The following is a 17,096-nucleotide window of genomic DNA, read 5'->3' on the forward strand; positions in this document are numbered from 1 at the left end:
TATTTACTCATACAATCACCTCAGGTGTCCGTCCTGTCCTTCTAACTTGTTTAGACAAGGTGCTATTCCTATCTGTAAGACAGGATCGTGTCTCCTGTCTCCACCACTTCCTGTGTCCTGAGTGCTCATACTCACATCCTCATCTTTACTCAGCAACAACTTTACCCACTGTGCCATCTCCCCACATAGCTTTACTTTCAATCAGAGGAAGAAGGCAGAAGGCAGTAAGGACTAAAACTGTAACACAGTAATGATACCTCTTCAGATGCTCTGTTCATTATATAGCACCAGAAAAATCTAAAATATTACTTATAATACACTGAATCCTTATTAGTACTAAAATCATATATACAAGAACTATGAGAGACAAAAAATAAAGTCTCTTGGTCTAACATTCACATTATGTAAACAAGATTTATGATTTTTTAAAACTTCAGGAAACAGCCGGGCGGTGGTGGGCACACGCCTTTAATCTCAGCACTCGGAGGCAGAGGCAGGCGGATCCCTGTGAGTTCGAGGCCAGCCTGGGCTACCAAGTGAGTTCCAGGAAAAGGCCCAAAGCTACACAGAGAAACCCTGTCTCGAAAAACCAAAAAAAAAAAAAAAAAAAACCTTCAGGAAACAAAATTCTTGTGTTCTAAACTATACAACTATACATATGAACTGAAAAAACAAATACAGTTGATAGAATAGCACTGACTTCTTTGTCACTAATACATAAGAAGAGCAACATAAATAAGTGAAAGGGTTTTTTTTTTATGAGTTTTAAGCCATGGGTGCTGGGAACTCAACTAGGTGCCTGGGGAGGGGGGCGCGCGGAGGCAGCAAGCTGTCTTAACAAAGAGCTACCACTCCAGTCCTCAACGGCTTTCAGCATAAGACAATGGTGTTCATCTCATCTTCTTGAGCTTCATTAAGCTATTCATCTCCCAGTTTGCTTATACAACTGACATTAAGAAAAAAAAATCCACAACTTAAAGGGTACTGTGTTAAGTGGCTATAGTATGAGGCACAAAAAAGCTACATAAACATCAACTATTTCCCTCTTAGGAAAATCCCTGTTATACGGCTCACAACACAAAAGCACTCACTTGTCCGACTGCCCTGCATTTGCTGTGCTTTCAGCTCTCATTCGTGTAAGTGCAGCAGCAGCTTCATCCAACGCACAGCTGACAGATGATGTCAACCTCCGGAGCACTTCAGGGTCTGCAAAGGCTTTACCATCGGCCGTGGATAACTTGCCTATTCCTATTGTATTATTTTCACACCAATATGGAAATACCCAAAAGGAAAACAAAGAAAAACTCACGTTACTAAAATCTGCATGTTAACATGAGCTTTAGATACTATAATAGACATATCTGTCTATAATCTTGAGATAAATAACTCTTCTCGAATCTAAAAACTTTATCCACACCATATGGCCCCTGGATACATGATCTGACACACTATGGTGTCAGATGTGGGTCTTTAGCCTATGCTGGACAGATAGGAGACTTCTCTGAAACATGTTCTGTCTTTGGGAGAAGAACCTATGTTCAGAGGTTACTGAGCTGTAGGTATTGAGTCATAAGCTATTTAGTCACTTTTATCACCACAGCAGAAAGACTTCCAAAAAATAAAGTCAATATACAGCAAAACAAAGAAAAAGAATTCTAGAAAAATTATTTTTGACTCACTGACGCCACAAGTGTCAGCAACATCCCTCTATTTTTGGTAAATGTCTACTTTTGCTTTAAGAAAATGGATGAGTAGAATACAGGCTGCATAAAAAAAGATAATCTACATATAACCACCTCTTAAAAACTCACTACATATGCTTACCACATATACTTAGAATCTTCTAAAAATTATTCAGAATAGCAAAAGAAATACAAAAGTAAAAAATAGTAAACATCTGAATGAACATAATACTTACATTTCCATATATTTCTAATAAAGCAAGCTTACCATGATTAATATTCATTATTATTTATTCCAGATTATCCATCTGCATCACCTGTGGTGCTTATTAAAGACATGGGTGCTAAGATTGGAAAGATGGCTCAGTGATTAAGAGCACCTGACACTTTTCCAGGACATGATTTTGTTACTAGTTATCAGGCAGCTCACAAACACCTGTAACTCCAGCTTCAGGGAATCTGACAGCCTCTTCGGACCTCTATGGCACTTGCACTCACATGCAACACACACACACACACACACACACACACACACACACACACACACACACACACACATACAGTATCTCAAGCCCAAAGATATTTCAGACAAGTAATTCAGACGGAAACCTAAATTTAGCAAGGAAACGCTATTATAAACTGTAGAACTAATTGAGATCAAAGATCATCTACTTGGTAATATAAACATTTCTGTAAAATAACAGTATTTTATAAAGTGGGAAAGGCACAATACTTACACAGTCTTATGATGAAAGTTTATACTTGCCTAGCTTTTCTGTCAAAAACTTCTATCAACTACTGTATTGTATAAAACTAAAGGTAAATTTGAGAAGCAACTATGATTTCAAAAATAGTAAGAACTTCTCAGCAGCCAAAATTCATTTCTGCTAATCAAGATGTCCAGATGATAAAGGCTGTCGTGGTCTGCTTGTTAACACTCAGGCCTGCCCCTGACCCTCCCAGTGTCCTGACAACACCATCCTATGTAAAGTGTCTTTTAAGAAAAAAAAAAAAAAAAAACCCTCCTCTCCTCTCCTCTCTCCCTCTCCCGTCCCCGTCCCCCTTTAATAACAAAACTCTCCACATGAGTGCCATGGCATGATATGAGTGACTTTCCACCGTGGCCCCCTTGGACAGAGCCAACCCTGTCTGCATGGCGTGTCTCCCTCAGCCGCTGTGGGGCACCTTGGCTCAAACCCACCAACACCACCACATGCTGTTTTTTTAAATACTACACTGCTAAGATCAAACCCTACTGTCCAACTGGTGTCATTAATATTCAAAGTCAAATTGTAATCGGAAGTCTATTGGAGCACAATTGAGATCTATTTGGTATATTTCCAAATGAGAATTAGCTACCATTTCTCAGGCTGTTGTCAACTCTATAACAAATTCTAGTCAGACATGCAGAGAATGGTCATTACTTAAAAATGAAAATAGAAGAAAATGTTCATTTTAATCTATGAACTTCTAATAGCTCCCAAGTTCCTTTCTTTTGATCTTTGTTCAGCCTCAGCCACCTGAATGTAGAGACTGCTAGGACTGCAGAAACCCACCACCATGTATGCCCACAAAAGCAATTTTAGTGGATAATCAGGATGCGGCAAAAATAAGTGTAACCAGATTAATCTTTCCAACTTCAGACATTTAATCACAGGACTACAAGACTTAACATAGAGAAGGCATTACAGCATCTAGGTTTCATTTGAAGATAAGGGTAAATAATTTTTTTTCTCCCTTTCCTTTTAAAACTTAATAAAAATAAGCAGAATGCAATACAGGAATTCCACCCTTGATAAAACTAAGATACCTCTTTAAATCTAAGGTTCTATTGTAAGGTAAACAGAACAGACTAAGCAGAAACAGCTATCAATGAGAAACAAGGCGATCATAAAGTAAGGACTTGAGAATTAGATAAAGAAACGAGTGTAAGGCTTTGGTCATGAAACTGGGACACTAGCTGAACCTAATCAATTAAGTACAAGTCTCCATATACTCTCTAAAACCAAACGGGATAGGACCTCAACTAGGAGACAAGGAACAGGGGGAAACAGAAAGGAGAAGTATTGGATGGATGGTGAGAAAGTGAACACCAACATGCTGCATATTCAATCCTCAGGTTCCTTCCTTTTTGCTCCTAAGAGACAGTGTTAGCAGCCAGACTTGTTATTCACAAGACTTAAAACTTGCAGACATGTCTCTCAAGAAATTCAGCAGATTTGAGAGGAAAGACCTACATAGTAATATGTTAGGTAATCCCAAAGAAATAAAAAACGTTTGTATGTAATCACAGGTAGGAAAACTAATATGTTCCTAACAAATTAGATAATACTGGCATACTTATCCTTCAGTCAGTTTATTTATTGTTACGTGTATTTTTAAGTGTTCAACTGTGAGCATGTATGTGTATCAAGTGCATGCATGATGACAAGAGGTCAGAAAATAGGGTCAGGTCCCCTGGAACAGGAGTTAACAGTGGTTGCTTAGGTGCTGGGAACTAAACCCTGGTCATTTCCAAGAGCAACAGATGCTCTTATGTGGTGGTATTGTGTTCTCCAAAATATTGTGCACCCTAACAAATTTATCTGGGGTCAGAGAACAGAACAGCCACTAGATACAGAGGCTAGAAAATGGTGTCATCCACGCCTTTAATCCTAGCATTCCAGAGACAGAAATCCCTCTGGATCTCTGTGAGTTCAAGGACACATTGGTAACAGCCAGGCACGGTGACTCACGCCTTTAATCCCAGAAAGCAAGCCTTTAATCCCAGGGAGTGATGGTAGAAGGCAGAAAGATATATAAGGTGTGAGGACCAGGAACTAGAAGCTTTTGGCTGGTTAAGCTTTTAGGTTTTGAGCAGCACAGTTCAGCTGAGAGCCATTCGGATAAGAGGACACAGAGGCTTCCAGTCTGAGGAAACAAGATCAGCTGAGAAGTTGACCAGGTGAGGTTAACTGTGGCTTGTTCTGTCTCTCTGATCTTCCAGTGTTCACCCCAATACTTGGCTCCAGGTTTGATTTTATTAATAAGAACTTTTACAGTCCCTATTTACCCACCTCTTAAGACTTCACTTAAGATAAAATCTACTGTCACTGTAAAGTTAAAGCATATCAAGCAGATTATCCTGGTGGGTCCAACCCAATCAGGATAACAAAGATAGGGAATTTAAGAAATAAAAAGATTTTTACGTGCCCTTACTGGCTTAAAGATGGAGAGGAGCTGTGCATCAAGGAATGTGGAAGCAAGAGAAGACACAACTGAATCTCCACAAAGAGCTTGGAAGCAAACCTTCCCCAACAGCAGATAGGTACAAACGTAACACCAGTGATTTTAGTTTACAAGATCTTAATGCAAGAGATTTATTTCAGCCACACTATGTTCTAGTGTCTGATACAAAAATTACAAGGCATTTGAGTGCTTTTTCTTGTGGCTGTATAAAAAATAACTACAATGCAATAGGAAACCAGTGAATGCCTCACAGTGAAATGTATCAGTTGGCAAAAGAGATGTGTACACTTTCCAATTTAGCTTTTTATGTCATTGCTATTGGCTATAAACAAAACTCAGAGATCACCACAGTCAAACACAATTTGATAATCTGGAAAGACAAGCCAAGGCAATAAAAACAAAACCAATTTTCAAATGCCACCAAGTTCTGGGAAAGACTAGGAACTAGTGGTGCAGAAAGTGAAACCATTCACAACTGCAACACCACAAGAGCAGAAGACAATAGGGCAATAATTTCAAAAATCTGCAGGAAATTATTTATTTATTTATTTATTTATTTATTTATTTATTTATTTATTTATTTATTTATTTAGGTTTTTCGAGACAGGGTTTCTCTTGTGTAGCTTTGTGCCTTTCCTGGAGCTCACTTGGTAGCCCAGGCTGGCCTCGAACTCACAGAGATCCGCCTGCCTCTGCCTCCCGAGTGCTGGGATTAAAGGCGTGCGCCACCACCGCCGGGCGGAAATTATTTTTAAACTAAACTTCAATGCATAAACTATTAAGCATGAACACAGTAAGACATTTTCACATGAGATCTCAGAAAATTTTGCCCCTCACAAAATGAGGGAAAAATAAAGCAAAACTATTAACAACAAAAACCTCACACATTCATACATCTTTCTTGAGAAAGGTGTTCTAGGGCTAGAGAGATGGCTCAATAGTTAAAGAGCACTGGCTACTCTATCTAATCAAGCAAAACCTAGACTATGAAATAACTCATCAATTCTCCACACAGACAGGATATTTAGAGTCATTAAAAGTAAATTTCTACTTTTTCCCCTTTCGACTGTCTTTATGGCCCCATTTTTAAAGGAATCCTTGAGATACATATGCAAGAAATCATATATGAAATAACAAAGTACATATCTATATTTAAAGACACGGGGATGTCAAGAGAATAGTAATGAATAAAAGATGAATAAAAAATGAATAAGTCTACCCATGTACTGATGCTTATTAAAGTTGAAAAATCACAATCGGAGTTTGCTATGCTATTTCAAGCTTTTGTGTGAAATTTTTTAATAGAAAAGAATGAATTAGGGAGAGAAATGAAAGAATGAGGAAGAAAAAATTATTTATAAAATCCTCCAATTGAAATTATGTTCTTACGGAGAAAATAAAACAATTTGCTTTACTTATATAGGTATACAGCCTGTATTGCACACTGGGGGATTCGAAGCATTCAATTATTATCATAAAGTTGCTGCAAACTGCAACTGAGAACTAAATCACTGCTGCTAGGACAAAGAAGAACTATTGCAAGCCTCGGGTTAGAATATTCCATTAATATATAACCTAGTTTCATGTGTATTATGTATTAAAGATATCAATAGTTTATTCATTAGCAATAAATTCAGTCAACAACACTGTAATTAAACCTCAATGAATCTTACCTAAAATGTTTTTTCAAAGAAATAAAGGAGCACACACTACAGTAGCAAGAGCTATGGTATGGATAATAAGGAAGACATGACTAACAAGAGCACAAGACATACATACCTGCAGCTTCTAGTAAAGCTTCCAGTCTAGCCTGTGTCTCTGGATCTACCGTCCTGAGGTCTGCACCATCAGCAGTGCCTGATAAGAGCAACTTGGAAGCTGTTTCCAGCATTGGATTCTCCAAATCATCCTGGTCCAAAATGAAAGACTCCACCTAGAACAGAAAAAGAAGACAGGAAAGAGGAGAAGAGGACAAAAACAAAGTAAGATCAGAGGGAGAAAAAATATATTTAACATAATTACCAATGATAAGTATAGTAGCAATTCTAAATTCTAAATTCAAACAGCTAACACCCACTGCTTAAACTAACAGAAAATTAAAAGTTGAAGATTTTGAGAACTCAATCTTCAACTGCAATCTTTTTATTTACTGAAATCACATGCATTCTTTCCAGTTTTAATGTGTGCATAAGATACGCCTAAGCTTGTAAACATAAATCCTGGATCCGTCCCTCTACCAGCTCTTTAGGTAGTCATTTTAAACACTTGGCTTTCCTTAGTTTTTGCGCTTAGAATTTTAAAATTACAGTTAATGCTTAAGAGCTCAAAATTTTCATTACAACAAATACTGTCAATTAAAATGGCAGGTTCATTTTAATAATCTTTTGAGGATGTTTGTCAAAAATCCAAGTTTAATAGACATCATTTGACAGTTGTACTCTGAAGCAAAAAAAAAAAAAAAAAAAAGCATTTCATGAAAAAAAGTGGCTAAGTTTTCTTGGGTCTCAAAAATTTGTGAAAAGAGATCTGGAGAGGTGACTCAGCAGTTAAAAGCATATATACTGTTCTTGCTGAGAATCCAAGTTCAGTTCCCAGCACCCAAGCTGGAGGATTTACAAATGCCTACCAACCCTTACTCATGTGCACATATCCACATATACCTATAATTTCAAAAGATAATAAATCTTTTAAAAACTAGTGAAAAGTGAGATCTGAAATATTTTCTTTTCTTTTTTTTCCCTCTGTGTAGTTTTGCACCTTTCCTGGATCTTCTTCTGCAGACCAGACTGGCCTTGAACTCACAGAGATACACCTGCCTCTGCCTCCCAAGTGGTGGGATTAAAGGCGTGAGCCACCACTGCCGCCCGGCCCTGAAGCACTTTCTTTAACTACAAGCATATAGCAATGAACAATACTTGTACACTTTGGTTCTACAACCTTAAGGATAGGAAACATTTACTTACTACTGTGAAAATGTCTACATACATACTACACATTGGAAACAACAAATGCCTTAGTATTATGAGGACAATAATTCTGACCTCCCGATACCCTGAAATGATCTACTAGACCCACAAAAGTTTATAGACCATATGTTTAGATACACTCACTATAAATAAGAGTAAAATGAAAGAAATTCAAGGAAACAGAAACCTATCCACCACAGCTCGTTTTGTTGTTGATTTGAGTTTGGCTATGCTGCCCAGTCCAGCATCAAAATCCTGGACTCAAGAGATCACACTGAGAAGTACTGGGAACCTAGGCAGGCAAGACCACATCCAGCAAAAATTTTAAGGTGCTTCTACACAGCACTGCAAAAACTACAATAAGAAACTAAAGTAATAGGGGGCTAGAGAGAGATGGCTTAGTAGGTTAAGTACACTAGATGCTCTTCAGAGAACCTGAGTTTGATTCCCAGTATCCACACAATGGATCACAAATGAATGGGGATCTGACATCTTCTTCTAGCCTCTGAAGGCACGCAAGGGATCTACAGGGATGCAAGTAGTCTACAGACATACACGTAGGCAAAACACTCATACACATAAAATATAAAGAACATACACAAAGTAATATATATCTAGAGCACAGCATGCTCAGGCCTAGTATCTAAAAGTACAAAAGTAAGAAAAGCAGTCAACAGAAAAGCATTTAAATACTGACAGTGACATTTTTTTTCCATCCTCAAATGTCATCACTTTAAAATGGCTGTCTCTCTGATGGGAGTATATGGACCTAAGTGCTATATATATGGACCCAAGTGCTGGTACTCTGGGAGGCCTAAGGCATCAGATCCCTTGGTGCTCTAGCTACAGGTAGCTTTGAACAGCTTGATATGGGTGCTGGGAATGGAACTTAAGTCCTCTGCAGGAGCAAGGAGACGGGGGCTCTCAACCACTGAGCCATCTCTCCACCTCCCATTCGTTTCGGAGACAGTGTCTCACCGTGTATAGTCCAGCCTCCCTTGGCACTCACTGTGTAAACTAGGCTGGCCTTGAACTTCGAGATCCACCTACCTCTGCACCACCACACCCAGCTTACCACTGCTATTTTTTTTTTTTTTTCCAGAGCTGAGGACCGAACCCAGGGCCTTGCGCTTGCTAGGCAAGTGCTCTACCACTGAGCTAAATCCCCAACCTACCACTGCTATTTTTAATCAGCACACACTTAGTGGTAAATTATACTTTAAAGTTTTTGTTTACACACACACACCCACACACACCCACACACACACACCACACACCCACACACACACATACATCACACACACACGTATCACACAGTGCATGGGTAATCAACAGAAAAGTTGCAGGAATTCACTTCTCCTTCAGCTTATGATCCTAGGGATCAAATCCAGGTCACTAGATTTAGTCACAAGCACCTTACGATAGAGCCATCTCATCAGCCCATAAATGACACTTCTAATATTTCAAAGACAAATGAACATAGAACACTCTGAAACTAATGTAACTGCCTAAATTTTTTCATAAAATTGTGAGGATATTAAATTCAAACAAATGTTAACATGCCAGGGCTATACCATTCCGTTTCTTTCTTTTACTTTCTTTTTTCTTTCTTTCTTTTTTTTTTTTTTTTTGAGGCAGAGTTTCTGTGTAGCCCTGGCAGACCAGGTTGGCATAACTCAGAGATCCACCTGCCTCCTGAGTGCTGGAATTATAATTCTGTTCGTAAAGGGGCAGCAAAGGCATGCTAAAGCGAGAGCAACACAGTCTAACTAAGTGCTTAAGTGAAGGGACGTTACCAGGTAAAGTGCAACTTCTACTTTCGTAAGTGCATTTTTGGGTGTGTTATGATTCACAAACGCCTTTGCATTCTGTAACGTGGTTCAAAAGATGATTCTTTCTAAAGAAAAGGCTGTGCCCAAGCAATGACAAAATCGCGTCTGCTAAAATATCTCTAACAACTCCAATGTAATGAAAAAGGAAAATATATAAATATGAACACAACTGATATTAACAGATGAGTAAGTAAATATTTTAAGTTAGCTTTAGAAAGTAAACAGACTCAATTCTAAGGCAAAAATGACAGGTGCCAAATCTCTCCAAAAGTATTGTTAAGTAGAAAAGAATAATTTTGACCAAAATAACTAATCTGTTTAAGATGAGAGAGGGAAAGTTATTTGTGGCACTGGCAGATACACACACAATTTCACTCTGATGGAACAGGACAGTTCACAGCAAGAAAGTTCAACTTATAAGTTAGCGGCTTACATTACAATGTATTATTACTAAGCCTAGTGAAGACTTACTACGGTAAACATAGTTAAAAAAAAAAAAAAAAAGGTTGTGCAAGGCCTATGAGACGCTAAGGAACGGCGTTTGCAGCCAAGCCTAAAAACTGGAGTTCCATTACCAAAACCCACATGTTGGGAGGAAAGAACAAACTCCCATAAGCTGTCCTCTGACCACCATATGTTCATCACGGCACGTTTCCCCATCCCTGTATCAATAATTTATTGCATGTATGGTGTATGTTTGCATAGTTTCTATGTTCTCTCTCTGTTTAACTTACATGCACACCCAACAAGTAGGTAATCTATGTTCAGAAATCAATAAACTTTTGGAGGGTGAAAAACTTCAAAGAATTAGAAATTTGGGCTGACGAGAGGGCCCAGCAAGCCAAGCTTGACAACTGAGTTGAAACCCTGGGAACTACACAGTTGTCCACTCACCCCGACAGGCCCACCGTGATACGTGTACCCATCTATCCTCTCTTACACATACACAAATGCATAAATGTACTTTTTTGGAAAGAATTTAAATTACCAGATGATCCTGATATTCTTTCCATTTTGATTCTAAAAGGTTTAGAGTATATTTGGAGAAAGAAAAGCTAATTATACAATCTTAAATGGAGAAGGGAACAAAACTGTTCTTTTCATTGATTACACATTACAGACATTCTATATTCAAAAGTGTTTACTACTGCATTTATACATCAATGCATAAAAACCAATCTTGTTATTTAGGAACTTATTTTTTAAAATGAATGTGTACAAGTGGCCAACAATACAAGTAAAGAAATATAATGTACTGTGGAGGTAGTGGTGGTGTAAAGGGCTACATGCAATTAGAGAAAAAGCAATAGACTTTTCCTTAACGCCATTAACCCTTCCCTCACCTGGAGGCTGTACATGTAGCCTTATGGTAAAGAGCTTACCCAGCATGCACCAAGTCCTGGGTTCAATCCCAAGAGCTGTAGAAAGAAATATTCAATATTCTTTTTTAAAGTGGATTTTGTGTTCTATTCTCAATAAATACAGATAGAATGACACAAGAAATTCACTCATAAATATGAAAAATAGCCTTTTATTCAAATTTAAACTATATTAAGCATATATACCTCCTTTTCATGTTCTAAATGCTGTTAGTAGTTTGTCACTAAAAAAGTATCAAAGTTAATGAATATTTAAGTATGACAAGTATAAGTTACATTTAAAGTATTGTGGATGTATTGTCAGAATTGGGTATTCCACAAAAATGATTATGTATCACCATTTTTATTGTTTACTAATTTTTTGAGAACATACAGGAGCACTGTATCTGCATCACTCCCATCTCTCTCTGTCCAACCTTCAACTCCTCCAGTGTCCATCTTCCAAAATTCATGATCTCATCTTTAACTATTACCATTACATGTAATACACACACACACACACACACACACACACACACATATGCAAACATGTGGTTACACAACTTACTGAGACCATTTAGCTTTGCTCGTATGTACATACGCCCAAGGCTGATCACTTGGGATTGGACAAAATAACTGCAAGCTTGTCTGTGGAAGACAGTGATTTTCCCTGTATTATTAAATTCTTGTCCAATATAAAGACAGAAAACTGGAAAAGAAATGTAAGAGCCTTAGAAATAAAAATCACAGGCCTAACTCATTATTACAGTTAAGAGACATACAAAGATCCTTATTTAAATGGCAGGTTCCTAATATGCAGTACAGAGACCCAGGTAACCTCAGACCCACTCATTCAATGCTGTCTACCAAAAAAAGAAACTGTATGTTCCCAGAACTCCACAAAGTCTAACTTTAAATTTTTTTATTTTGAAATCAAGATTACTAAGTAAATTCACTACGAATGACAAAAAAGTAGTTCAAATAAACAGTTTAGGTCCCTGATACAACATAAAATGTGAATTATCTCCTATGACATATTGTTCTTTTAATAAATTGTGTTCATTTGTCTTTGGGTATCCACATGTCACAGTGTATGCGTAGAGGTTAAAGGTCAACTTGCAGGGGCCAGTTGTCTCTTTCTATCATGTGGGTTCCTGGGCTCAAACTCAGGTCATTAGGTTTGGTTGCAAATGCCTTTCATCCACCAAGTCATCTCACTAGCCCTTCTATGAGGTGTTCTTGACACTACCCCATTCCCAATAAATAATAATCTAATAGGCCTTTAGAAATAACTCAGTTTTGAAAATAGTAATAACACAAATCAGAAGATGAATCTTTTTTCTTAACCTAGGCACTAGAGGCATTCTGGATGAAATAAATAACCCTTTTTCGTTTGACAACCAAGAACATACCCAGACACAGTCAAACGTCTCCTTGGAAGAGTAAAGAAAAACTCCCTTCTCAATGTCCACAACCCCTTAAAAACAAAACAACTCACATGGGAAGGAAGCTGAGAAGCTCTGAGTTAAGCAGAAGCAAACATACAAATCTAAAATGTGAAACAGTTTACAGTAAAACCATTTCTCCGACTAAGCAGAATAGCAGCAAAGATCAAAGAACTGTTCCAAGTTAACAAGACTTGAGCAACAATAAATCATAATAAAGATCCTATCTGAAACCTGGCTTAAGCAAGCCAACTGGGGAAAGAGGGCATTGGAGACAAAAAGAAATAGGACTATATACTGGGTATTTGGAAGCATAAAGGCAATAGTTTGGCTATGTAAGAAAATACACTTTGCTTTTCTGAGATAGTCTCATGTATCTCTGCATGGCCTCAAACTCACTATGCAGCCAAGAGTATCTTGAACTTTGGATACTCCTATATCCACCGCCAAAGTGCCAAATTACAGATGTGCATCACCAAGCCCAGTTTTATGCAATAGTGAGAATCAAATCCAGAGCTTTATGCATGCAAAGCGTGCACTCCACCAAATAAGCCATGTCTCCGGCTCTAGGAAATTCTGAACAACATATATAAAGCAATTTTTGGACTGGTCTCTTTGTATGTTTGTTAATGTCTTAGCTTTGTAGTGGCTTCACTGCAGACTGATTCAGTTTTGCTTTGTCTTTTTAAAGCAAATATTATCTATATTCAGTAATAATGTCTATATTACAAAGTAAAATAATTTTATCATTCTCCTCAATAAAAAACAAATATAACAGATACACTTAAATAAAAGCCAAGGTCTTTTTATAATGGTAAAATCCAAATACATGTTTATACCAGTAGCGATATTTCCAAATTGTTCTATACTCAAAACAGAAAGACAGGAAGTTTTTTGGCAATTTGAAACTACAAAACAATTTAGACCAGCTGTGAACATCAGCAATTTAAATGAACATTTTTTCTCAAAATATAGTCATTAACCTCATAGCTAAATCCAAAGGATAAGGAAATAGTGTACTTTGATTTACTGGCCATCATAATATACCAAATCCACTAAAGAAACATCTTTATACCTTGTTTGCAAAGTAGCTAGCTAGCTATTAGCAACAGAAACACAAAAATGATTATTATGATCACTTCCATCCATCAATATACAATCTAGAAAGACATTGCTAAGTGCAAACAAGTATCAAATATATTTGAAAAACAAAAAGAACACTAAACAGGAAGACAGTGATAGTGATGATATACAGAAAGAAGACAGTTCTCTATAAGTATAGTAAAAAAGAGCAATGCTTAAGGAATAGGGCACGTTAGTACAGTTCTGAAATTTTCACCATTTATAAAACCTACTGAAAGGATTCCTTTAGGCAAAGTGTTTCAGAAACATAATTAAGAGCCCATGCAAACAGTTGTTTTGGATACATGTGACTTCAAAGATGAAACCTACAGAAGTTATTTCAGTATACCCAATACAAACGATGTAAGGTTCTGGCAGAAGGGAAGCTCAGACTATGAGTACAGCATATTTAAGATAGGCCTCCCTCGAGTTCAACATTCTGTCACCACAGCCACCAACGATGGCTGTTTCTGTTCTTCTGTACACTATCCTGCCATTTACCAGAGCAAACACCTGCACTTTAGACAAACTTACAGTGTGACAAAAAGTCCATTTAAGTTTCCTTCCTTTGGTTGGGTTTTGAGGATCTTGTAACCCAGGTTGGTCTAGACCTCTATCTGGCTAAGGATGATGCTCTTGCCTCTAGCTCTCTGCACTGAGGCTACAGGTATATCCTGCCGCCACCATACCCAGCTACAAAGGTCCTATACAACAACAAATGATTCCATATATGCTCCACAACAGTCAGGTCTCTGCAATTTAAAGTTAGTCACACTTAATCCCTCCATATAAATGTCTATGATCTTTTTTATTTTTATGAATCTTACTTTTAGTAGTATCAGTATTTGATTCTTACAATCAATTTGATAATTTCAATGGAAAAGTGGTATATTTACATATATAGAACCTCTAATAACTATATATTTATATAATACCTACAAAACATAAATGCTCCAGTTATTTGAAGCTGTGATCATGAACTGAATTCTCTAAGTTCAGATTTCCCTATCTAGTGATATTCAAATGGCAGGATAAATAAACATAATTTAAGACATGTTTCTGAATACTGATAGAATTTATCATCAAGAAAATGTCTTTTGCAAGTAAAAGATACTAAAAATCAGCATGAAATGGTAGATATAAAATTGAAGAATGAATCTTACAACTTGAGTTCAACCCCCAGAACCCATAAAGGGAGAAGAAAAACATCTGCACAAATTTGCCTTCTGACTTCCAAATACATGGCGGAACACTAGTGTCCCACATACATTACACTCATGTGAGCAAGCACAACAAGCACACGTGTGCCCCCCAACCCAACCCCCTTCTTCTTTCAAAGAGGTGCTCTCTTTGCATTCACCATGCCATCCAGACAGAGGAAGACCTGGAAACCCCAAGGCCTCATGAGCCACTGCTGCATAAGCCAAGGCTGCAAGAGCAACCAAGAAAAGCACCCCAGCACCTGGGATGATGGGGACCCTGAAGACACGGGTCACCACTGGATCAACTTCAACAATCATCTTCCAGGTTACTCTGGCAAAATTGGTATGAGGATTTATCTTAGGAGCCAGAACTTCTGCCCAACTGCCAACCTTCCCAAACTGTGGACAGTGACCAGGAAAGGGACTCAAGTACATGCTGTAAAAAACAAGACTGGAACTGTCCCCACTACTGACGTGGGACTAAGGGCTACTACAAAGTTCTGGGGAGGGGAAGGCTCTCCCCAAGCAGCCTATCACTGCAAAAGCCAAATTCATCAGTATAAGGGCTGAGAAGAAAATCAAGGATGTTGGATGTTGGAGATGCCTGTATCCTGGTGGCTTGAAGCCACACAGGGAGGTTTATTAAATGCTAACATTTTTGAGGTCTGAGTATAGGTTCTTTGGTGATGGGTCTATTGACAACAGTCACAGTGTATGGTGGATAAACATGGCCCAGGCTCACATCTCAAACACTTCGGAGTATTGTGTGTATACTACTTAAAAGTCTTAGATTCCAGAAAGCAGCTGTGGATTCCTAAGTCTTTGTTATACTACCAGGCCTGATATTCAAAGAACTGGTTAACACCATTAACTCTTAGTGCAAATGTATCTCATAAAAAGCAAAACAAACAAATCCTGAGGACCAGTGAGAGAAACACACTGGAGCTACAGATCTGACTGAGCAACTAAAAGCACAGACTGTTCTTCCAGAGGACCCAAAATCAGTTCTCTACATCCCACTATTTGCAGTTCACAACCACCTGTAACTTCAGGTCCAAAAAATCCAGAATGCCCCTGGCTTCTATAGGCATACCACCACATACATACATACACACACGATTAAAAAAAAAAAAAAAGTGGTAGATTCCAAAAACAAATTTTTTAGAAGCTAATTATTAGTATGACTCATAGTATGGAGATATAAGTTAGCAAAATGAAAGTGAACATAATTAAAATAATTTAGATTTCAAAAGATCCACTAATCAGTAATAGAATTAACACGGCCTTTTTGATAGAACACACACAAAACATGACTTCTATTTTTAAGCTTCAAGGTGCTCATCTGTCCACAACTCAGTATAAAAACCACTAATATGATCTAGCCTTAAATTTTTCTTAACTATAACCTTTATAAATTATGTGAACTAATTATATTTAAAATAAGATAAAGTTTTTTTTTGTGGTCTAGAATTTACAAATAGATTTTTCCATGACATACTTACCATTTAAAACACACACACACACACACACACACACACACACACACACACACACACAGAGTACACATGCATGCCATTACCAAATCCATCATGAAACTGCTGTAATCTTAGAGTCCTGGGGCTATAAATGTACAAAGACAATGGGGGTGGGGTTTGATGTTCATGACGGACTTGCTAAAAAACGTTAAAATCAGACATACTGGATTTCTTAGATAAAATACTAGATACTTTAAGAAAACTGTGCAATCGAAATAATTAGAAGCATTTTTACTTTAGAATTACCATATAAAACACACATATTTGTTTAAGAAGATACACAAATCCAAGAAGGGCACATCCTTGGAACGACAGGAACAAAAAGATAGTACAAAAACCAGTGAAACACAGCATATGTTTAATATGTTACATAACTGGTAACAAACAATTCCTTCAACTTAGGTGTGCTATCACACAAATATCTCTAAAATTTCTGATTATTTAAAAAATGTAAGTCAAGGCCAAAGTAAAACAATATCAAAAGCTCATTCTAGGGGAAGAGTATCGTCTTTGCAACTGCTGGTTGACTCAGTTTAATGCTGATATAAGAAGTGGAATATGAGAAGGAAAAAAAAAAACAGCAAACTCAGTGAAAGACAAGAAAGAAATGAGAAATCAGAAAAGTAATAAAATCAACTGGGGCAATATTAAGAAGTTTTTAAAGAAATAAGAAAAGAAAAAGTCAATTATATGTTTTTGTTGAAAGAGACAGCTAATTATTATTTA

General features: G+C 37.4%; 1 protein-coding gene across 1 annotated transcript in view; it reads right to left on the reverse strand.

The window, feature by feature from the left end:
- The window catches only part of Ankrd17 (ankyrin repeat domain 17), a 142,630-nt gene that overhangs the window by 75,681 nt on the left and 49,853 nt on the right, over positions 1 to 17,096 (reverse strand). The window contains 2 exon segments of the mRNA XM_028881891.2: positions 1,092 to 1,248; positions 6,690 to 6,843. Of these exon segments, the coding sequence (XP_028737724.1) occupies positions 1,092 to 1,248; positions 6,690 to 6,843 (311 nt within the window).

The sequence above is a fragment of the Peromyscus leucopus genome, chromosome 10, assembly GCF_004664715.2.
Source record: "Peromyscus leucopus breed LL Stock chromosome 10, UCI_PerLeu_2.1, whole genome shotgun sequence".
Lineage (NCBI taxonomy): Eukaryota > Metazoa > Chordata > Mammalia > Rodentia > Cricetidae > Peromyscus > Peromyscus leucopus.